The 25,013-nt window shown below is 37.7% G+C and overlaps 1 protein-coding gene across 20 annotated transcripts in view; it reads left to right on the plus strand.

Moving 5' to 3' along the window:
* The window catches only part of ADGRL2 (adhesion G protein-coupled receptor L2), a 159,974-nt gene that overhangs the window by 19,835 nt on the left and 115,126 nt on the right, over window positions 1-25,013 (plus strand). For all 20 annotated transcript variants that reach the window (XM_075424784.1, XM_075424794.1, XM_075424788.1 and 17 more), the window contains exon 2: window positions 11,806-11,978. In XM_075424784.1, the coding sequence (XP_075280899.1) occupies window positions 11,906-11,978 (73 nt within the window). In that variant the 5' untranslated portion in view covers window positions 11,806-11,905. The remainder of the gene's footprint in view (window positions 1-11,805; window positions 11,979-25,013) is intronic.

Below are 25,013 nucleotides of genomic sequence, written 5' to 3' on the forward strand. Positions count from 1 at the left end.
ATGTTAAAACAATCATGTTTAAGAAATTCATTATGGGAAATCAATTGCTAATTAAAAAAAAAGAGTAGATTAAATATTTTCTACATGCTTATTTGTTCTGCCATCTCTCTGGATGTTTTTGATACAAATTTCTTTTTGCATAAGAGAAAGAAACGAGCTTGCAGATACTGGCCCACATGTGACCACACAACAAAATTGTCTTGGAGCGCTATACAAAAAATAAAATGGTAACTGTTATAGTACATATTATTGCAAATTTGTCTATTGATTCTTTTCAGTTTCTAAAAAATACCAAGACTGTAGGTCTTGGGAATTAAGAGCCTGCAATATTTTACCTCTCCATGTTTTTAAAAATACATTTAAAGCTACTTTGCAATAAAATGGTAACACTAGCTACGATATGACTTTTTTTGGTTTATTCACTGCACAGAAGGGATGATTGGCAGGCCCTGGCATTCGGCTATCCGCGGCTGAACTGCAGGGCTTGAGCTGCGTTGGCAGGGCTGCCTGTAAAAGTTTGTGCCGTGTTTGCCAACTGTGTTGTTGGCTCAAGCTGATGTTACATGTCTCTCGACTCCAAGGCATGCTCATTTGCCAAATTCTACCTAAAAATGTATGGTGGAATTCCTAATTAAATAAAACCCTTGATATTTATTTCATGGCTCGGAAAGGCACACACTCTTTCACAGCAGATTCTGCTTTGGTGAAAATACAAATCAAAAATAAAAAAACCCAGGGTGGATTAAAAAGCTGTAACTAGTATTGGGAGAGAAATTGTCTCTTGCAGACAGATTGGTAGCTTCGCTTTCTTGTAAGTATTGAAATTGCAGGACTTTACCAGGTTCTTACCTGAAATTCTTTGCATACGTACATTTTTTGTTTATTTTTCAAGTGTTTTGAAAATTGTTCCACTATAAATGATAATTGCAGTCAGTATATAATTTCGTTGTTTTTTCCTGCTATATAGCAATATAGCTACCTTATTGTTGCCGTAAGCTAAAGTTACCAGTTGAACGATAAAGGTATAATTTATGCCAAACCAGTCTAGAAGCTTTTTCAGAAGACTGATAGCAACTGCTTTTATACATATTGCTATGTAAAATGCTTATTAATGTTAGCAGATGTTGCACTTTAATCCCCCAGAATGATTGTTTGGTAGCAGCAGGAGATTTATTAAGCTTGAGTTGTGTGAAATTGTGTGTGCATAAGCTGCTATTTAGATTGTAAAAATACCATTGAAAACTGTTAAAAAGTTCTGACTGTAATTGGCAGAGAGGTATTAGCTGTTCTAAAAGAAGTATATGTGTACCGTTGGCCCTTGTGCTGTAACCTCTTTATCATTTATCTTCTTGTATTAATGTCACTGAATTATTAATTCATGAGCAGGGTTGGATAGGGTGAAGGCACTATTTAAATGTGTGGCACATGTATCCTTATCGCTGGAGACATGAAAAGAGTCATTTTGTGTTATCTATAAAATGGAAAGGACATTTAAAATTTCATTTACGGTAATCCACTTCGCAGTAAAACACCTAGATTGTTGCTACTATAATATAATGTTCTTATTAAAATTTTGTAATCTTTCCACTCTATCCACTTAAAAATGTTGTTGATAGACAAATACAGACTTTTTTTTTCTTTTTAGTTGCACATATAGTTCATGAACTGCAGCAGAACATATGAAGAGCAAGTTTTTTATTAAAAAAATTATCTTTAATTTTAGTAAAAGAAGACGAAATAAAGGCCATTAAGTGTTTGTAATTGTGAAAGGGTACAGAATCACAGAATAGTAGGGGTTGGAAGGGACCTCTGTGGGTCATCTAGTCCAACCCCCTGCCGAAGCAGGGTCACCTACAGCAAGCTGCACAGGACCTTGTCATTTAAAATCATAGCATAACCTAGTTAAGGAGAAATAAGATTTTTTCCAAAGTAGCAGTATTGTTGTCACATTGAGCTACCAAGACCTATATTATTTGAAAGAAATTGTAGATGTGTGACACAAAGTTCTTGGTCTGCTTGATGAAACCACAGAAATCAGAGGTCATGTTGCTGCTAAAAAATTTATTAAAAATGTATCTTAAATTTCATTTGTGCTGTATGGATCATTTTAAAAAAATTAAAATATATGGGAAATACAATGTTTTCAGTCACTCGAATGAAAAGAGTTCATTCTTTTGAATACTTAAAAAAGTATTAATTCTTTTTTAAAATTCTCCAAGTGAAAGCAATTTAGGGGTGCTTTGTCCTCAAGTGCTCGCTTTGGCTGACGTTGCAGTGCTGGAGATAACCCATATTTCATTTTGTTTAATAGACGGTATCACTTCACTCTTCCCTTTTCACAGTGCATGGGAAAGGCCTTCACTGTTTGCAAAATACATCTCTTCCCCCCCCCCCCCCCCTCCCCCCCGCTTTACTCTCCCTCTGAAGGAAAAGCGAATATTATGTAAGATGCTAGGGAGAAGAGTTTTAAGCAGTGGTACATGCAAGTAGAAGGAGCCTTTCCATTGAATTATAATTTAGAGCTCTTTTTGCTTATAACTTCTCCAAATGTAATCATTATAGTTTCCCGATGCCTTTCTACAAAAGGAACAAAAAATGAACTGAAATAGTTTTCTGTTTTTCTATCATAGTTTGAATAAGTAAAGCCCACGGTTCACCCAATTAAAGAAGCGGTACAGCTCTGGTGAATGACTGGTAGTCGCTCAGCTGCCTTGCACTGTTAAGAATAGGCACCTGGATGTTCATTGCTTATTAAATTGTACAAGAAAATCCTCTTAACTAGAGTTGCATCATTAAATGCCTAGGCAACACATACATCTTTACAGACCCCATCATCCAGTAACAGAAGGGAATTGTTTTATTGCAGAATCAGGCCCTTTCTGAACAGATATGGGAGGTTTATTTGCCGTATTTATTGCATATGTTTTGCACATTCTTGATGATGTGCAAGCAATAGTTACGTAATTCGGTCGTATATTTGCGTGTAGGTGCAAGGAAGAGTTAGTGCTGTCTGTGCAGTGCTGGCATGTATGGCTTCTCACCCTTGAGTTCTTGTTTTCACCGTGAATGTGTGTATGAGAAAAGCCAATCACAAGGGAAGAAGAACAGAGAGTTTGTTCATTTTTATTTTTGAGTTTTCAGCCTTCTGAGTGCTACTGGTATGTAAAACTGGCAAACCTGAAAGATGTGTCTTCTGTCAGCGTGTGCTTCTTTTCTGGTACTTACTGTACATGCCAAAGTCCTCCAAAGGGTTATGTAAATTCTGTGAAGTTGCTACCTGTAAGTCATACTTGCCTGGAGAATCTCTTGTGTGCTTAGGAAGTAGTTAAAGACCATTCTTAGTTGGTTATTCTTTCAAAGGTGATGTATTTGAGGTATCCATCATTTCTTCCCTTCTTCTGTTGTCAAAATTACAAATTTTGATGTGGCTCATGGTCAGGTATGGGATGGGAGTGCACATGTTTTTCTGCAAGAGGTGATCCGCTACCTTTTAATAACCAAATGGTTTGTGAGTGCTTTGGAAAATACAGCTTTATGGAATTACTCTTAGAAGTTTGTTTTTTGTTAGTTTTTAGTGGAACTAAAATGTGGTCTTCTGAAGCTCCTGACTATCAGGCTGCTGGTAAGAAAATACTACTGTCTGATCACTGTAATATTAATTGTGCTTCAAAGAAAAGAAACAACACTAGTAGCAACTTGAGAAGGGGTTGTTTGAAAGAAGAAAAAGAAAAATGCTCAAGTGCAGCATGTTTTAAAACATAATTAAAAGCAGGCATTATTGGAATGGCCTTTCATAAGATGCATTATTGTGATGCTATGGTAAATTTTAATGCTTGAGGATGGAAGAAGAGGCATTTAAAAATACCTTTGTCTTGCTGTCTCTATATTTAGTCACAGGTTTTTCACATTTCTTTGCATGCTCATGTGATATTTTTTTATCCTAGATTACCTCATTGCTCCCAAGAAATCCCTTTTGGTAATATTGATAACCTAATATGTGGCAGATTTTGGTCATTATTATTTCATTTAGTGGTCATATGTATAGACCAAGAGGGAATCTGAATATTGATTCACTGAATGGCTAGTAACAATGATTTATGAGTCAAGGATTCAGTGTAGTGAGCCAAACACAGTAGAGATTACATCTTATGTGCCACCACTGATCTAGTTTCATATTTCACTGAACAATGATTAGGCCATGGTCTCACAGATGTTAACATTAGAACCATATTCCTCTTTAAGCAAATTACACCCAGTGCATTGCATGTATACGTATGTGCCTCCTGCTTCTGAATTTTTAAAAATGAGAAATATTTTTCGGCTACTTTTTAGAGAGTTGTTATTTTTCTGGTGACGAGAAAGATTTTTGATAGAATTTTTGAAAATAATCAAAAGTGACTTTGCTGCCCACACAAGCTTGTTCTCAAAACTTGGACAGTATCATTTATACTGAATACAGACCACATACACTGATTTTAAATACAACTGATAGCATTCATTTTAAAGCAGCCCACTGTCTATCACCGTACCTTCATGAATCTTTTGGATGATATTCCTTGGCACATACCTGGAAAAGAATCTTCAGTGCAGTAGTTTCCAGGGGATTGGTACTACCAAGCGGAGGTTTGTGCATGAATACCAGATGCCAAGGCTGCAGCTCAGCCGTCCCCGACTGTGGTTCGGTTACAGTTCCAGTGTATTGGGGCCGTACAGCCCCCACCAACCCCATTACAGCACGGGTAAAAATGCTGTAAAGGCATGGGTGAGAATTGTTCTTGTCTGCTCATGCCTGTAACTTGGTTTTATTTTGGAAGTGAGTAGCTCGTGGGTGTTTGGCTGGTGGCTCTATGCTGATCTGACGAGGTTGTCTTACTTCAGTGTGTCGGCTGTGAAAGGCATACCCGCAGTCATTTCCCAGCTTAAGCCCAGTTGTAAGCGCCCATAAAGCAGGTCGGGTGTGTTGAAGTCTTAGCAGTCAGCTAGAGAAACACCACGTTGCTGCACAGGTAGGGACATGTCTGACCACAGGCCCAGGACTTCTTTGTTTGTTGTGTTTTTCAGTTTACTTCCACTTCAAACAAGTTCTCAGCTGTGAAAAACACTGGATGGGAGGAAAAAAAAGAGATCAGCTAAGTGGCATAACAGCTTTGAGAAAGATGGGCCTTTGCAAAGCCTTGTCAAGGCTGTCAGCAAACAGTTTACTGTCTTACAAGACTGCAGTGTCTTTGGTTGAAGTTAGTCTAGTGATATTTTTTTTTCCTTCCAAGGGAAAGGAATGATACCTTGTAATATAAATAGATTATTTTGAGGATTTCTATTCTGTGAGAAGTTTGAAAAGCCTTTGAATTTTCTTCAGCTGTTAGAGTTGCTTCTTTTGGTTGTCATACGGGTCTCGGTGTTTTTTATAGCTATTCATTATTTTTTTGTTTATTTTTGATGTTCATAAAATCTGTCCTACGTAGGTTTGAAAATGAGAGCTATTTGTTTTGCAGTTTAATGAGGAGAATGGCAAACAGCCTCAGACTGTGCCTCTGGTGTCCAAAGTGATCAGCATATTTTAACATGCTCAGCACGACACTAAGATATTACAGCTGATAACGGTTGTAATTGACTTCCAGCATCCCTTTCCCTCCCTCCTTTGGATGCTGGGGATTTCTCTTTGAGACCCCAGGAAGATGTAGTGACACAGAGGGCAGAAGTGTTACAAAGCTTTTACCTGCACCGTTTGAGTAGAGGTGGTCTGATGTAGCGGCACCGTGTCGATTCAGGTGAAATACAGGGAATTTGAAATGAGGATTGAGTGACACCCCTCCGCTCCCCCACTTTGATTCTGAGCATTTAGCAAAGGCAAAAAGAGAAATTCAGACTTGGCAAAAGGAGAGTGCCTGGAGCCAAAAAAAGCCGTTCTTATTAGCGCTAGCAAAGGTTTACTTTGCTGGCTTATTGAATGAAAACTCCCTAGAGTGTCCAGGCTTTATCCTGTGTTAACAAGAAGGGGCAAAGCTGGATTGTTGGGAATGGAACGCCATGCAACGTGTCTGTAAAACACAAGAGTGACACCGAACCAAACTGCAGTGCTGATGAGGAAGGAAAAACTGCGTCTTTTCCTCTTAAATACTATTTATTTTCTCTGTGAATGATTGCGGTAGACCACTGAGCTTCTGTGGACTGACGGACGAAATTGTGATGTTGCATTCTTAAGATGGTGTCAATGCACTGTTTGGTGTTGTGTCTTGCACAGGTGGATTTGGTGTTTTGAATTATCTGCTGCACTGATGAGCTGGGAGCGCAGGCTGGTGTGGGGTGGGCATTTCTGTGGTCACTCTAAATTTAGGGTGCACGTTCATGCTCTTTCAGGGGTTCCTCAGGCATGGGTATGTCACTTCAGAGCACAATGCAGCTGAATGCATTGAAGTAATTTTTTTTGGTGCAAGATTGGATGACCTTGGTCAAGTCTTGTTCTTACTGTATTATTCTCTTCCCTGATACTGTATTCCTACCGTGCAGCATGGAAACAGAAGTTTTGGGTTAGAAATCCAGTGTTCAGGGTGACAATTATTAGGAGCTGCTGAATACAGAATTGAAGATAAGACTTTCTGATACATTTTAAACATTGAATTGCTTTTAATGGGAAATAAGTCTTTGCTAGCCAATTTTAGACAGAGCAGAGTTAGCCTTTCCCTTCTTCTTGCAATCTGCAGCTTGTTTAATTGGCAAGGCATTGTTTGTTTACAGGAAGTGGTAGAAGGATGCTAGCTAAACCAGTACGGGGTCTTGCTTGGCGTCAGTTTTTTTTGTAACGTTTGAAGGTTTTTCTACAACTGGTACTGTAGCACTAATACAGTTATTAATGTAAGTCAATTTTGGAAGAACCATATTGAAGACTTAGGAATAACTCATAATTGAATGCATCTGAAGATGTGTTCAGTGTTGAAAAATAGAGCTGGGTCTCATTTCAGATATGTATAAAACTGTAGTTCTTGGATCACAGACATTATTAGTCTCATTCAAGTATTTTACTAATGTGGCTTAGACAGTTTTACTAATCACACTGCACTAATTAAATTCTTATGTTACAAATTATGGGAAGTTTAACTTTTTTTTTTAAAATTGGGAAAGCCTCATGATGGGAAAGCACGTGGACACATGATTTCTCAGGAGACTAAGTAGTCTATTATATTGTATGAATATATATCTACTTACCCGCGCCTCCTCTTCCCCCTCCTTTCCTCTGCAGAGTGTCTCAGATATATTACAGAATTACTTAGTTTCATAAACTGGGTTATGAAAGGCGGCGGGGGTGCTGCATGTGTGGCGAGGTAGGTCGTACAGGATTTATAAGAAGGATTGCCTGGGTCCTGCTAGTTCCTGAGCGCGTATGAGCTGTGCAGCTGTGGCTGATGTTCCCAACCTCTCTGTGCCTCTTCGTCTGTAAAGCTAGTGTGAATTTTATTTCTGTAATAGAGATGTTAAAGCTTGACGGAGGTTGCAAGTACTTTGCGGTGTTTCTAAGATGATTTGGAAAATTAAGCACTACGTTGTAAAATACACCAGCATTAGTCTGAAAGATGTTCAGCTAAGGAAAAAACATCCTTGCTTAGTTGGAAAGATCTCTCTGTGTTCTCCTCAGTCTTAATTGACTGAAAAGCTGGATGGAACAGGAGGGAAAAGGTAGCTCTTGAGCATGCTGTGTCAGTTGTCCGGAAGCTCTTAAAAGACCCTTTTTTGGCTTTTGAAAATAAAACCTTGGGAAGGTTAAACAGAGTCGAGCTGGGACACGGCAGTCCTTGAGAGGTCTTTCTCTTGAAAGATGAAAGTATTTCAAGGAGCATGTTTGGAGCAGCTTTCTCTTGTCTCTGGGGTGCTCTTGAGCAATGTTGCGGGGAGAGGGATGGCCAACAGTGGCACGTATTCTGCAGCAGTCGTGTTCTGTTTGTAAGAAGTTTCAGAAGTACAGAAGAACAAGGAAGCAAGGCAGGGGCATGAAGATATTCAGGCCTTGGAGTACAGCTTATGAATACGATATGAGAAGATGCCCCATACCTTTGCAGTGTACAGGTTTGAACATTAACATTTCTATTACTGATCTAGCCTCCTTTAACAGCACATACATGAAGACACTTTACAAGGTGAACTGCTCTGTTTTCAATGGAGGTTTGGTGGGGTTTTTTTTCTATGAGAGACTGCAGTATGGCCCAGAGGTAGGGATTTAAGTTACAACTGAAATTTTCTGGGCAGCTTTTATTGCAGTCTGAAATTCAAGCAACCTTTTGCTCTAGGGAGTTTCTGTCTGCCCCACCCACAAGCCCAAGCAGTCAGTGATCCAGAGAAAAGGTTTATGAAGGTCTGAGGGGAAATAAGTTATTTGTGCAGGACAGCCACTCGCTGTGGTCTCCTTTTTCTGTTTACAAAGAGGTAACTTAATATGTCTTTTCCTGATCCTACTTGTTTGGTTTGGGATTTGTTGTTGTGAGGTGCCACTGACAGTTTCTGTATCGCTGGTAGATGGATGGTCAGAAGGACATGGCTGACGGCAGTGTCTTTAGCCGGAGTGCTCTCTGGCTCCAGCTCATGTCTGGTTGCCTTTATCAGGATTAGTTTTTGTTGTGTTTTGTTATGCTGATGAATAGTTTGTTCAGAACTGCACTGTTCTTTTACTTGGAGCCATGTAGAGTTTCTCAAATATATAGATTGCACAACAAATTGTTTGCTGTGAAGCTGTTAATTTTTATTTGAAACAAAAAAAAGGCACAAAACCAAACCATGTTGCATCGATTTTTAAACACTGCTTAATTTTTTCTTGCTTTTTTAGAAAAATGTGTTACTGATAATCTGGTAGGGGCTGTTTAGTTTATTTTGAATTCTTTTTGCAGCAGCACGCTGAGTTAAATTTTATGTCTGTAGGCTACAGTAATATAGAGTGAACAATATATTGCACAAAACACTTAAATTTGTCCTTAAAATATTTTGCATTTATTTGTAGTTGCATAGTTTCTGCTGGTTTTAGTATCACAAAAACATCACTATCCTTTCAGAAACTGTGGTTTCTTATTAAAATAGTTAAAATAAGTCAGTTTACAAGATCAGGAACTCTCAATTTTTTTAACAAAACTAAAAAAGTCTCTGCCATAAATTTTGCAGCTATTTCCTAGAGATGTATTGGGTACCACAAGTGGTGCTCTGACTGTTGTTTTTGTCTTTAACACAATCCGTTCCCCCTCTCCAATTTAAAAAAAAAAGACCACAAGGAAGTGTTAAGCACGATAAAGTACAGGTATGTCACTATCCACTTGAAGGTGAAGCAAGATGTCTCAAAAACTTGGTGTGCAGTGATATGTTATGGAAATAATGATAAAACTTAAGTCTCAGGAAGTCCAAATCTTCTGGACAGACTGGGAACAATCAGAAGGCTGACTTAATTTCACTGTTAGCCATTATTGTTCCTCATCTATTCTCTTGGATTATTCTGATTGCTTACTGAAATTATACGGATTAGTCTGTAGTGTCTGTGAAATAGTATTAAGTATTATGATTTTTCCTTTGGGTGCTGCAGGTGAAAAATTAATCCAAGCTTCTCCCAAGCTTTTAGCTGAACTATCTCCAGGGTTTTTTTTTGGATATATCATGGTGGCAATTTTTTCTTTACTCAGCAGGAGCTTCTTTGCAGTTGTAGTTGCCGAATGCGGTGCATCCTTTGTGGATTTTTAGTTTTTTTTTTTTTTTTTTAGTTGCAAAATACTCTCAGCCCAGTGTGAAAGATCTAGAGGTACAATATGACTGTCTCTTTCTAACTGCTTCTGGGTTGTCCTGTAGCAGCTGGTGTATCACCATCTAAATTGAGGGCACATCTTTTACCTCTAGGCCACATGGGTCTGTGCCAGGGAGAGCCACGCTCTGGCTGTCATGCACTGGAGCACTCCATTTGCTATTACATGCTCTTTGTTGAAATGTGTGCGGATAAAAGCGCATGTGATTGAAGAGCACCTGTATGTAGCTGGAAATTGGAAAAAGGGGTTGTTTTTGTGTATAAATAAACATAAAATCAGTCGGCCTCAGATGTTGGTTCTCTTTCATTTCCCTGTGTGAGAAATCACAAGCACGCTTGTGTTGTGTGAGAGGGGTGCCTACACTGAAGTGGCATCACTCCTCTTAAAGAGGAGCCAAGTAAAGAAGCCTACTTGGCTGTTAATAATCTCCTCTTCTGCCACACTCACATTGCCTTCATTGAGAGCCAGAGAAATTATTCCATAATGTTTTCTGTTAATTCCTGTTTTTCTCTCCTTGGTGAAAAAAAACAAGTGTCAGTCTTGTTGCTGTCAGTGTACTGAGGGAACAAACTTATCATTGATTAATATTAATATTGACTAATATAAAAGGAGTTACACTTCTGAAAATGATCTGCAGTTCATAGAATTTCGTTGTCTGGCATTGTGTGCTCTTCATCCTTTCCAATTCTCCTTGCCAAAAGGGTAAATATATTTTTAAAACCGTCAGCATGCTTCCATATTTGTAAGACTCATAAGTGGCCCTGGGATCCTGCCCCTTAAATTTTTACATAGTCATTGTTACATGTTTTTAAAGTAACATTAATTTCAAATGTCTAAGGAGCACATCCATGCAGTCCTGTCCATTGGCCTTGGAGAGACCAAGCCAATGTGGCACCAGACTCAGCTCTTTGGATCTATAACTGCTGCAGTGTTCAGAGAGTCATTCTTCCAGAGTTGTTTCACATATCTGTAATATATAGAGCCAGCTTTGTAGTTAAAACTAATTTGGTTTTGTATGGATATTAATTTTTGTCTAGCTTGCCAGATTCCAATAGTCGGGGCTGAGGCGTGATCTAGCTCCGTACCGTGAGGTATGGAAGAGCATGTATGTAGTTACTCAGTTGGCTGGTGAGAGAATGAAGTCATTAGCAAAAGGGAGCACTCTGCTGTCAAATCTTCTATCACAGCAACTGCACTCTATCACCATAATTATATTATTTCAAATGCAAATAATAGCTTTAAGAATTCTTCCTTTGGTACATAATTTACAGGAGCAGTTTTGTTCATTTTTCTCAGTCAGAGGCAAATCTCGGCTACGGCTAAGGACAGGAGAGTCTCATCTGTTACATTTATTCCCTGTTCTCTGAAGGTGTTCATTGGGTAGCAATACAGCAAACTCTAGAGTCATATGAAGAGGCTTCCTCACCAAACGGAGTATTTTGTCGGCAAAGGTGCTGTTAGGACTTATCGTCTGAGGAGAGTGACCTAAGTGTAGCACAAAGGGAACGCCGGAGCCATGGCAGGGAGGAGACATGCAGAGCCTTCCTGTTGAGCGGAGTTGCTCCATTGTTTTCAGCCACTCCATGTTTCGAAACACGAAGCAATGTGGCAGTGCCCTTTATGTTATTTTATTGTTGTTCTTTGAGGCAGAGAAATGCAGGTTGTGTCAGATTTGGGGAGTGGGAAAAGCTTAGCCTAGTCATCTGCAAATCCAATTTCTTATATTCAGAGAAAACGTTCTCTGCTTTTTTTTTCCATGTGTCTTAGTGCAAGTACGTCAATAACATTCGTACTTTCGTACTTTCAACTTTAACATGTATCATTATTTGGCATTCTGTTTAATGATCACTGACCTTGAGAGATTACATCCCACAAACCTGCCAAATTCCCAGCTACAGTACAGGTGTACTGTCAGTTTGTATTAAAAATTTCTGTCTTCATGTCAAGTAAAATTTGGTATTCCAAATTATTGGTGTTCAGCTATTGATGGATTTTTTTTTTTTCTTCTCCATTTGTTCCAAAACGTCTGCTTCTCCAGGTATGAAGATGAGTAATGCAGGCCACTGGTTTCGATGATACGGGACTTTCATAATTGGATTCATTAAGGAATACAAAGAAAATTCTTACAGGGATCAATAATGGTGTCTTCTGGCTGCAGAATGCAAAGTTTTTGGTTTCTGCTCATTATCAGCTTCCTGCAGTGTACTGAAGGTAAGCTTTAGTTTATTTCTTACTTGAGTTTGCAGATGGGATGAATGGTCTGCACAATTAATTTTTGTTAGATGACTTGAAGTTTTAGGATGTCAAACTAAAAGTATCTGTAGTATGTTCTAGGTTTAATTTATAAGATTCAAGTTACTCTCTTTTTTAATGAAAAAAGAAAATACATTTTTTTGTTTTGATACAGTGTGGTATGTTGAAACCAAAATGCAGTGTTCAGGCAACTGAAGTGACAGTATTAATATCCTTGATTGGTAGGTGCCTCATTTTTGCACTCTTCCTGTTTATTCTTCTTTTTTTCCTGTTCTTATTGCACAATCATTTTAAAGCAATATATAGATATGTTAAATGTGATATAACTAAACAGTGCAAATGAAATACCTGTTTTACTTTTCCTAATTTGGCTGGCTGAAAATAAAAAGGCAAACACTTCATTAAGATTAGAACTATGCAAGTTAAATTTCAGGAAATAAAACTCAAAGTGCATACAGGAATAGCATCTACTTAAAAAAATTTCTGATTTTTAAAAAGGGAAAAATACTTCACTGCTATCAAATGTACTGTTTAAAAAAGCTCTTAAAGAAATGAGGAAGGAAAAAGCTTTTTAATTTAAAATAAAATTAAAAGAATAAAACACAAAGAATTAAAAGATTTAATTAAAAAAAATTTTAATTACAAGTATTTGTGTAGAACTTGAGGCTATTTCTGGATGTAATCATTTTGATTGACTAGATTGCAGATGAAAAGACTTGGTTTAGTATTAAAGTAGCACTTCCATGCCTTCTTATATTAGTCAGTAATCAGTGTATAATATATAGGGTTCTTTGGTGAGTCTGTGGTGTGATTTCACTATCTTTTAAAGGAGATACATACCTCACTGTGTCAAAATTCTTTGAATTTTAAGGCTAAATTTTCAGAGAGATTTCAGGAAAGCTGGTCTGCCTCCCCCTCTCTTCTTTCCCAAATCTATACAAACAAAAAGGATCTAGTCCCTAAAAATGGCAAAACCTAAGATTAAATATTTAAATATTGCGTGCAGTCTTCCATGTTCACTGTGTAATTTCCTAAGCATTTATTCTAGACTAAGACTCAGATCTTGTGTTGTACTGGCAGACAAGCTTTGCTAAAATAGGTTGTTCTTCTGTATGTGTGAACATACATGTATATCGGGGAGTACGTACTAGGAGTCTTCATGAAGGTGTCTGAACATGGGGAAGCCTCATTTCTCTTAAATAGCTTTCATAGTTTCCCCTTCCTCCCCTCTTTCTTCTTAAATATTGCCAGGATATATTAGAAAACTGGTATTTCCCACGGCACACTGCAGATCTGGGATGGCTTCATCATTGACGGGATTTCTGATTTGGTAGCTGCTGTACTGCCTGCTCTCTTGGTGTCATTCGGGTCTGTTGACTTGGGTAGAATCTCACTTTTATAGGAAAGTAAGTGCCAACAGCTGGAAGGTGAAATGCTTTTCAGCCTCTTTCACAGGTAAGGAAGGTACATGCATATTAAGAGAATGGAATTATAAATCTTACAACTGGCTGGTTAGGTAATAACTTGTGTTAATTATAAATGCACTTACATTGCAAAAGTGGTTGCACTAGTTGAAACCAAAGGTGGAGGAAGTAAAGGCCTCTTCTTTTTTTTTTTTCTTCCTGAAATTTTAAAATAATAAGGATTTTATATATTATTGTAATAGTTTCAAATCCCTTTAGTACATTTTACAAAGATTGACGAGACTACTTGGAGTTTAATACTATGTGGTGCTTGAAACCATGTGAAAACAGAAAGGAAGAGCAGACAGACTGGTTTTCTCTGGCTTGGTTACAGTGGCAAACAGCATGCTACAGAGAGTGTTTTATCTGCTGAGTTTGGGAAGGAAAAAGTCAACTGAGAACTTCTGCAGATTGAATTTTTGCCATTTGCAGAAAGCTAATTTTCATTGTCATCTGTAATATTTCAAGTTCATTTTGTTCTGTCCCTGTTTTTCTTGCTTTTAGTAGCCAGTAGCAATCGTTTGATGCTTCAGTTGTGAATTTACTTTTTTAAAGTCTATATAAGAGCTGCTTTTTCAGCTAAAAGAAACATGGAAGGAAATTGGGAGCAGATAACAGAATCATACCAAATTAATTGTAAATTCTTAAAATAAATGAAATATTGTGGCTCTGTATACTGGAAATGAATATTAATATAGAGTTGGCTTCCAGCCACAGAAGCAAAATGAATACCGCATTATTACACTTTCTCACAAGATTACATTGCCTTCTGCTTCAGTAATAAGAGATGCCAAGTGTAACGTGCTTTAGTAGCACTTCATGCCTGGAAGTATGAACATGAACAAAGGTTAAAATAAGAGCATCTAACTTTTGCTAGAAATAAGAAAATCTTTAATTCTCTTACTTGGAACTTAGGGTTTTTTGTAGAAATCTTGTGTATGTATGCAGGTTGTTGCAGTTGGTGGGGGAGATGAAACCTGGCTGAATTCCCTGCTGTTATACATTAATGTTTCCGTACAGTTAAATGGGGGGGTGGGGGGGAAGATCCTGGGTGTGGACAAGTGATTCATTTGTTCATATAATGAAACATTTTCCAATCAAGATAAAGACTCCATTACTCTCACAGTGCCTTAACTTTAACTCACCAGGGAATTAGCAAGCAGGCATAGTTACATGAAGGCCGCAGTGTTATTTCAGTGTTGCCTATCCTAACAGGAATCATATCTTCAGTTAAGAAGGTTTTGGATTTCCTTTGTTTTTCCTGGCTAGCTCAGTCCAGGTGGGGTTGCCTTTGAAGCAGTCTGTTCCTTCAGGTAAAATGAACCTGGAATGGATGAGTGCTGGCAGCTGGAGGGAAAACTGTGCTGAGTTATTATATACTGCTGGTACATTGATCAACAGCAGGTCAATATTTTTATGTAGAGGCTTGAAAAACATAGTTATTACCATCAACAGCAAACATGGCAGCCCTAAATAAGGAAAAAATGAGAGGCAGAGAAAAGGAATGAAAAGCTGAAGTCATGAGCTTGAATATTAATGTAATTTTGGAAGGTATTTTTCTGTCCCTTTTTCTAGCATATTCTACTATAGGTATGTCTTTAAAACTACAATTTTATTACAAAAGATGGACTGAAAGAACTACCTTGGAAAGTAGTTTGAATCGGAGTTACGCAGGTTGCTGTGTGAAGCCTGGCCTCCTACCGTGGCTGATGGCCTGGGGGAGACGGGAGCTCCCACTGCAGCCTCACCGTCATCCATCCCCGCCTCGCGCCGTCGTCTATCACTGTCCCACGCCGTTGTAGCTCTCTGGTCTCACCGAAGGAGTGGGTTTGTGCTCCTCTCAGCCCCGTAGGGTTGAATCCCTCTTCTTTACTTACCCATTTCCTACAAACTGTAGGAAAAGAAATACTTTTGACACCACCTCTGTCTCCACCCCCCCTTCCTAATTAGGTGAAATCATCCAACAAGTTAAAAATTATCTGAGAAAATACAGAAAGTCAGAGAGTGGGATCACACATGCCTCGTTTCCGTAGCAAAGCAGAGTAAAAAGCTTGTTATACATATTATTGGTTTCTCTTCAAGCAAGTTGAGGCAGATACACTAATATGCATATGAAAAAAAGATGTCAGAGCTAAACATTCTGATTAAGATTGGTTTTTGGACTGTACAAGGTTTGATATTTTAAGCTTTATCTTGCTTATGAAGTCTACCTTTTTGACTAGCTTTAGATTCCTTTTGATTTTATTGTCTTCTGCTGCTTGAGAAACACAAGTACATGGGAAACACTGAAATAATTTTCTTTGCTTACATTTTATTTTAATCAAGGTTTAATATAATTTTAATTCATTTTATTATGAATTGTTATCGATGCTTTGTCCAAAGGAAGAAGCATCATGCTTCCATTATCTATTTAATTCTGTTTTCCTAAACAGCATTAATGTTGTTGAAAAAAATCCAGCCTGTCTTTACCTCTGAATGTACATTTTAATTAACATTACGTGGAGAAATACAAATTTTTGTAAATTCCACTTATGCCAACCAAGGAGCTGAGCATTAAATTGGAAGCAGTTTTAAGCGTGTATCCAATGTTAGTGCATTTAATGAAAAAAAGACATGCTAAATACGGATAATGTACATTGGTCCACTACAAAGGTATTTGCTATCTTAGTGTATTGCTTCAGATCTTCAGCCTCCTGTCAAGCCACTCAGAGTGTCTAAGGCATATGGCACAGGTGCTCAACAAACTGTAGAAGCACATTTATTTTCCTACACATTTACTAGAATGTATTAGTAGGATTTTTCCCAGGATAAAAATTCAAAAAATCTTGTACCCTGGACTTGAGAAGAAACCAACTTCCGTTAATTAGCGGATTTAACTTCTACAAGGGGTGAAACCCATTACAGAGTCACGCAAGAGCAAGTAGGAGCACTAATTTAATTTCTAGCCAGGGAATTTATCACAGTGAGAGCTCTGTGATGTACACAGTTAGTAGGCAACTGCTTGGTTTAACAGAGGTTGCAAAGTGTCCGTAAGCACACCCAGTGTTCGAAGGCCAGCCAGCTATTGCCGCCCCTTGGAGGGTCACTCTAATAAGCCTTCCAATACTATCTTCATTTTTATCATGTATACCTCATGTGTTTTATGATTCTTTAGCAAATGTTTTTTCTTAATTTGTTAATGCAGATTATACAGAAGAAAATATCTGTGTGAAGGGAGCAGTTGGGTTTCTGCAGAAAACAACTGCTACACTGAGTCCTGTGTTCTCTCCCGGAAGAGCGTGCCATTTTTCACTGGGATATTCTGGTGCATACTTACCCGGGACATCTCTTTTTGCTTTTCTGAGGGAGGTGTAGGCCCAATGTATCTTCTAAAAGCAAATTGATCTAAACAGTGAGACCAAACTACTTCTGAAAGGTGAATACCTGTTACACTTTTCAAATGCTTTTCTAGATAATACAGACTGACAGACTGCCTGGAAAAGCCAGCAATTCGTTTAACGTGGTGGCAGTGAATATCCTTTCGTATATTCCCTGAGCAGTGAGGTCTGCGGGATCCTGTGCTGTAACATTACATTTTTGAAACCAAAGTAAAACTACCACTGTTTTAAAATGTAGAAGAACCATGTACAAGAATGCATGAAGAACCATTTGAAATGCTATACTAAAATTTCTATGTGAGTTTGCTAGGAAATGTTAATGTAAGGGTCTTATAATTTAAGCAGAGAAAAAAGTATAAATGCGTAATTAGTATGAGAGGAATAATAGTATTACTATTTTGATATGCCATCTTCTTGCTCGGTTACTTAACATTCTCCTTTATGAAGGGTGGATTTTGCATCTTCTTGAGCTCTGTATTCAGAAAAGAACCCTGTAACATTTAAAACTGTAGAAACGCAGTGTGTTGTGCTAAGGGCAGATGTTATATTTTCAGAGCCCTCGAAGCTATTACTTCAGTTTACCGTTGTTCGTTGCCGTAACCTCAGTGGGTCTCAGTGGGCAAGGTGAGCTGTGCAGCTGACCAGTGCAGTGAGAGGGGATTGACTTAACCTTCAGCTAACCTAGACTGACACCATTGCCTAAGGGGCTTTTATTTTACTAAATATAAATCTGGGTATATTTTAGATTCATTTATTACAGAAAGGTACCTTTCCAAGAACACAGTAGCAGAATTTGGACGTATATGTCTTTTAGAAAATGAGTAGGCTTCATTAGTAGTCTGTTTACTAAATGTGGAAATATATATAATTTATTTTTATTAAGAGTTGTATTTTTAAAAGTATTTCATTATTTTCATTTCTGTCTTAGGTGGAAGAATACTGTTTGTCTTACTAAGAAGGTTTTTTATTTAGCTTAACATCATCTTTATATTGTACTTTTAGGTCATAGTGTAAAATGGAGCTATAACTGCCTGAAGCATCTGATATCAGTGAATGCCTCAGCACTGGCTTTCTTATTACATTTAATGTCCTTATGATCAGATTATAAAAATTATCGTAAAGTATAGTGATTTTAGATTGAATAGTCTTTGCCAAGTTCTACAAGCACATAATGGGTTTTATACTTTCAAGTGGATCTATTGATGTTCATGGTCTACCTCTGTGAGTAAACGGTACAGAAGAGTAACACATTTTAAGCTAATTGCGTGTTGTATGGTTGTCTTAATAGCAGCAAGTGTATGCAGGACGAAAGCACTACAGAAAAAGGACTTATGCAAGCAACTCTAATATATTTTTCATGTATCTGCCCACCTCTGTGTTTGTGATGGCATTCCAGGTTGGGTTATGTGCGGAAGAGGAGAGAAAATTATTCACAGTGAGAAGTTCTTGACTTGTTGTCCATCCATGTTCTCATCATAAATGCACGTAGTAGTATAGGAGCTCCCAACATGTTGTTATGCAGTTGTATATATTTATGCAGTAACCTTCATGGAAGAGACACTTAAAAAATGACTGTTCTTTTACAGTGGTTAATTAGTATCGTATTTACTCATGAACATTGTTTGGTTAGAAGAATATCTCTAGTTATTCCTTCTGATATTTTTTTGTTGTTGTTTATCATATGACTTTGTACTTGGATAATATGGCTCTAAAGCAGCACTTCATTGTATTACACGCTGTCCACGAATAAAATTAGAAGAAAGAAAGATAAGGAAGTAAAAGACACATATATAGTAAAAGTTTGTGAAAAATTTTGTGGTACTTTGTTTCACATGGTACTTATTATGTGCCTGTGTTGGTAGAATCACATTGCATCTTTTTTATTTCTAATCACTTTGAGTTTGATAAAACTTCATTCTGCCAAAGCTGGATTGGCTCCAGTTTTACTCATTTCTATAGACGGTACTAGTTCATCCATTGACAGTTTGTTTGGATTGATATTTCGAATGAGACGAATGAATGCTGGATATTTTGCCAATATTCGTGCACTTTTTTCCAGGAATACTAAATTTTTACATTTTTAACACAACATGAATTTTGTATGGGTGATTCTGTAACTGAGCCACACCTCAAATCCAAAGACATCATATGATAAATAGAATATGCGATTCTTTCTGATAGATAGGAGCTGAAAAAAGTCCTTTTGCTTCAGTGTGTCTCAGATTTCTGCCCTTCCAGAAAGAGTCTTGAACTACTCCACTGGCTTTCAAAACCCAATTGTGTTAGAGCTCTTTGTGTTTCTGTAATCGCTATCTCCTGGCTTTGTTTTGAAGTGCAAAGAAATAGAGTTGTATGAACGTTAGCTCTGTTCGTGGGTCCTTGTTTCAATCAGGGAGACGATTCATCCATGTCGCAGTAACATTAAGGGAACCCATGTAAACATACACTAGTGTGTTGGCAGTGGTAGGGGAGATTCCCTGGTTGTTCCTCCTGAGCTTGGACCAGTCCAGGTGGTTGGGAATGTTTCATGCTTTTTGCTTTCTCAATTTATACTGGTATAATAATCACTGATGTTTTCTTAGTGTATAAAATACGGAGGGGGGAGACTGGTAGGGAAGCAAAATGATTTTTTTTCCATCTGTTGCCTGAGCAACACGTACATGTGACAAACCCAGGGGGAACACATAACTTTCAGTTGTTGGATACAGCGCTCGCTGAGTTTTATGAGGGATCTTGACGATGGAAGGATAGCTGGCTTTTGTGTTCTCCTTTGTCAGGGATTTTGATGTCTCTCTCAGGAGTTAGGTAGTTTTGTTCTGTTCCAGCAAAAAGTACAATTAATGCAAGGTGCTGTTTGAGCAATTTTCCTGTTAAATTTGAGTTCAGTAATTCATTTAGGAAATCCAAGAAGTTGATGCTGAAACCAGATTCTCCCGTCTGCTGCATTTTTAGTTGGAAAAGCAATGGAAATGTTTGCTTTTTAAACACTTCAGTGCTGTTTCTTATCAGTTCTGTTTTAACCATCTTCCTAGCAAGCTTCAGTTGGATTTGCCTGTTTGCCACTGATCCTGTTTGACTATGCATGTGACTTGATCTGCCTTCCACAGTGTTTCACATTAATTTCTCCTATTTCTCCCCATTGAGCTGCCCTAGTTCTTTTCTTTAACTTAGGCTTGCAAATTGCCTTTAGTATTTTGTGATAAATTTTGTTTTAATTATGGAATGTTACTTTAAGAATAAAGGTGGGATTTATTCTGCAGCATTGTTAACATTTACTATTGAAAGTCTATTGGAAAAACGCGGGTTTAGGCTTAGAACTGATCTTAAGATAAATATGCTTTTAGAAAACAAAAATGAACAGTTTGCTGCTTATGTTTTTGCATCATTTAATTTGCAACAGATGAAGCTGGCATGCGTGAAGACTGAAGCGTGGAAAGTACTAGAGGGCAAACGGGTGGTTTGTGATGTGGATTATTACCTGTAAAGATGGATAGAACCCACAAAACATCACTTCATGTATTAGTGTTCCAGCTGGAAAAAAAAATCAATATATCAGCATAGCATATCGTGCATAAACTGTTTGGTTTAGGCCTTCAGTTCAAATTCTGCTCAGTAATAAAGATTTTTAGATCTTCTATATCTTTATACTAGTATAGAGATATCTATCTATCTTTTCATATATATAAAAAGCATGCTGTGCAAATACATTTTTAAAAATTCAGAATACAAAAGTCTGGAAGTCACCCATACGTAAACTGTCTTGAGGATTTATAATATACAGTGTTTTGTTCTGCAGTATAAACTAAGCGCCGACAGAAAAACGATCAACAAATGCATCTAACCAGCAGTGGTTTTCTTTAACAGTTACACTGTAATCTAGTAATACAATGATTTTTTTTATATTATATATAATATTAGAACAATTAATTTGCTGTGTAAATTATTTTTGAATTGCACCCTGTTAAATCGGCAGAGTCCTCGCTTAGTCCTCCAACAACTTCTGTTATAATATGTAACTTTACCTCTTTGATGCATTATTTTCTACCTCTTGGATTTGTTATGGTTCCATTCTAACAGCACTTGTGTGTTGTGTTCTTTTTGCAAAATGTTTTTTTGAAGACTTTATGAATATTTGCTGTTACAATTTTGTCGTTGTGGTAATGCCATTTGTAACAGACTCAATGATTTTAGCTTTATTTAGCTCAAAGGCTCATCTGTTTCCATTCTTTTTAATTCCTTTTTTTTATTTGACTGGTTTAAAAAAAAAAATCTAGTGACAATAAGGGGGAAAGACTTTACTGCAGAAAATCTTTGGTCAAGGTATGAATGATTGTGACCTGACCAAAGTTTATCCTCTTGATTCTATTTCCATTTGGAGTAAGGAATCAGATCATAATGGGGGGGGGGGGGGGGGGGGGGGCAGGGGAGGGATGTGGAGGAAAGGAAAAAAAAAAAGGTGCACTTAAAAGCATTCAAAGATGTTAAGCAACAATAAAACTCTGTAACCACTGAATGACAGCAGCTGACTATTTGAATTAACTTCGTGTTTGGCTTAATTTGGGGTCCTAATTATTCCTAACTTACGTGAGTAGATTTCAATTATACAATACTGCAGGGATTTGTAGCTAAGGCAACTAAAGGAATCATTTTACATAAAGTACTTTTGTTCAACTGATTAGGCAGGTTAAAATAGAATGATAGAAAATGGGAACTCTTGTCTGATAAGGCCCAATGAATTGTTTCCAATGACACTATGAAGAAATAACACAAGGAAAGCTCATTATTGAAGATTTTGAGAATTTTTGTGCAACATGATTATATCTTGATAATGTGGCGTTAGTTAGCCACTCGCAAGCAAGTGATTCTCATGAGTATTAAAAATGGACCTGTCAATAAAAAGGCAATTTGTATTTTTGTGGTACCTTAGTTTGGTGTTCATGAGTTGGCTTTTCCTAGAAGCTTGTCATCTAAAAATTTAGTTCTTAAAAAGATTGTTTTCCATATATTTGTTTATTAGTGCTGGTTAACCATTTAAGTAGTCAAAACGCATCATGTTTACTGCATGATATTTCATGTTTTAGACATTAACACAATTTTAGACACACAACTTTCATCTCCTGTATCCCATTTATCTAGATTTGTTGTTCCATGAAAATAGTTCTCAATTATGCTATGTCCTTAGATACCCTGGGGGGAATTGGAGGTGAAGAAGGTACTGGGATAGAAGACCCTGGAATCAATTTCCATTTGTGGTGCACACACAAATGTATACTCTTCATTGGGAATTAATTTTTGAACAAATTACCTGCACAGTTTGAGCTTAAAACCAGGTATTTATATATGTGTTTAATGGTGTGTACATATATGCTCAGCTAAAATTTCATTTTTATTCTTTGAGCATGTATAAAGGCATGCCTCCTAAGTTAGGTCTGCAACATAGGTGGGCGTCTCCTTTTGGTGATGGCAGACTAACATCCCTGGACTTAGAATGCTTATTTCCATTTTTCTCTGGGTTTTTCCTACTCACCTTTTTTGTTTCCTCAGTCAGAGTATTGAAGGTTACAAGAATGCTTATTCTGCTGACCCAAGAGAACAGACAACACAATAGCATGTCTGCAACTTAAACTGATAAGTCTGCTTTTAGAGTTGTCAGATTTGCCCATGTCATTTGAATATACACCTAGACCTTCTAGTCAGAGACTTTAAGAAAATCGTTGTGTTTTTTTTCTGTGTGTGTTGTGTTTAGGCGATCAGAACTTGAAGTAGCTCTGATGAGGTCAATGTAAGGCTTTGATGCTGTTTAAAGGGAGAAAAAAAAACACCTATAAAGCGTATGGTTAGAATGTATAACAGTAATTTCTAAATTAAATGTTAAATAAATACTGGGAAAAAAAATCCCAAAACATTTATACAGTAACAGATCCACATGCATCCCTTCCCTCCCCCCTTGCAAATTCCAATTTTCTGTGGAAAAATGCGCATTTTGGGGCATATGTCTGCTGTTAACATATTAACAGTACGTACTTTCAATTAGTACTGCTGACAAGTTATTTAGGAAAGTCTCTGGAGCATGTGAAGATGTGCACAGCTTCTCCATGTCAGGTGTTTGCTTTCCAAAGTGAAAGTATTAAGATTTTAATTATCAGAAGATGTTTGCAGTAGGTAGTGTGCCTTTGGAGGACTGTCAAGGGCAAGGCTGCGGGTGCCCTCCTCGCACCTGGGCAGGAGGACACCTGTGCCTGGCAGGAGCCGACATCACGGAGCTTGGGCACGGCTGCACTTGTGGGTACGTGCACGTTAGTGGGGTGGGCCAGGTAACACTGAGCTATGGTATTTTCGTCTGGTGGTGGTGGGGAGTGTGGAGTCTTGTTCTCTCACTTACGTGGTGGCCCTGTGGTGGGCTGATATGGGGAGCATGACTGGCAGGAGATAGCTGGTCTTTCTTTTAGGAAGGTGTTTCTCCCAGTCACCTTCATGAACCATGTCACCTGGGCACTGGACAAGTGGAAGAGGTGTAGGTCATAGTAGAGCTGTCAGGGTGCTCCACCATTAAGTAGATTAAAAAAATAGTGAGATCAATATGTCCACTGGAGCTTGGGAAACCAGTGTGCCAGATGAATGGGCATTTTATTTTCAGGAGGGAAAACAGGTCTAAAATGTGTCATTCATTGTTACGATCTAATAGCAGTTTGACTCTTAACATGATTAATGCTAGTCTGTGGGACTCTCATCTAAAGTCAGAGTATCTAGAGCCTGAATCTCCTTGATGTAGTTATGAAGATGGTGAAGAGTATCTCAAATTGTCTGCAAGTGTTTAAAAATGCAGATATGAAGACTGTCTTTGTGGCTTTATAAGGGTGGGGTTAGGTAGATACCAGAGTTGCAGTTGATTTTTGCTCTGAAGAGGGAAACAAGATTTTTCCAGAGGACTCATTTCCTACATAAGCCAGTCCTTTCAAAGGTGCTTTAGGGATTTTAAGATTGCATACACTTTTACAGGAACTGTAAATTGCCTTGTTGTATTTTGTTCCTTCTAGTTGAGATGTTTTTCTTTCACTGCTAGTCAGTACTTGAAGCTTCAGAGGCAGATGCCAAAATACTAAAATGCACAAAGTAGCCTGCTTACAGTGATCATTTCTCAATTACCCATTCTCATTGAGGCCTAGTAGATTTATCTAAACTCATTGCTTAATTAAATACTTTTTTAATATCCTAAATTATATCTTTAGGTTTTGGAGTGCATTACTGTGGTCATGAATCTCCTTGTCTTTTGTAGACTTTACTTTTTAAAGACATTATAATGGATCGGATTTTTCCATCTCTCTCTTCTCACCACATTTCCAGATCATTTAAGGAATATACTGAGTAACACCTTTGCCTTGTAAGCTTTGTCATCCTGTTTCTCTGCCTCCATCCTCTCCATCATCCTTTTCTGATGATCCACGCCACCTCGCAAGCCTCAGCTGTGCAGAGGAAATCATTCAGCTTCTCTGCATTGTCTTCCTTAGCCTTACTTGGTCAGCTAATTCAGCAAACTCGTGACTTCTCACACAAAAGTGGGCTTCCTACTTTTATTATACTTAAAGAATTTCTGGTTATGAAATCATTGGAAGATGTTTTGGAAAAACACCTGTGAGTTTTAAGACGTGCACAGAACATAGGCATAGAAAAATATACCATAGAGTCAGGAGACAGAAACAGTTATGTTTTGCCGATTTGGTTAACTTTATATAGTGATACGAGTCATAGTGCCAGATACTTTTCTTTAATTTTGCAGTACAGTTACAAATTTTGCTCTGTCTAATTGCTGCAAACTTTTCCTGCTCAGCAGATTTTTCTTGTTGCTGAGCAAGTAGTGTGTTTATATGAACGATACTTGGGCATATAAACTTGGTTTATGGATGTTGAAGGGCATATAATTTTCTCTTTAAAGTTAAACTTAATTTTAATTTTTTTTAATGAAAAGATTTTATGGCCAACACATGCCCCATGAGAAAAGGAAGAACTTACAGATGGTCCAGAGGAAAGGGTCTGCTTCATACATAAAAACTTCATGTCAGCATTTCAGCAGAGCATTTTCTTAGGGTATCTCTGTTATCACTGACACTTTCACATTGACAAGCATATGGGATGTAGTGCTGAATGTGTAAATT

This window comes from Opisthocomus hoazin, chromosome 6 (assembly GCF_030867145.1).
Source record: "Opisthocomus hoazin isolate bOpiHoa1 chromosome 6, bOpiHoa1.hap1, whole genome shotgun sequence".
Classification (NCBI taxonomy): domain Eukaryota; kingdom Metazoa; phylum Chordata; class Aves; order Opisthocomiformes; family Opisthocomidae; genus Opisthocomus; species Opisthocomus hoazin.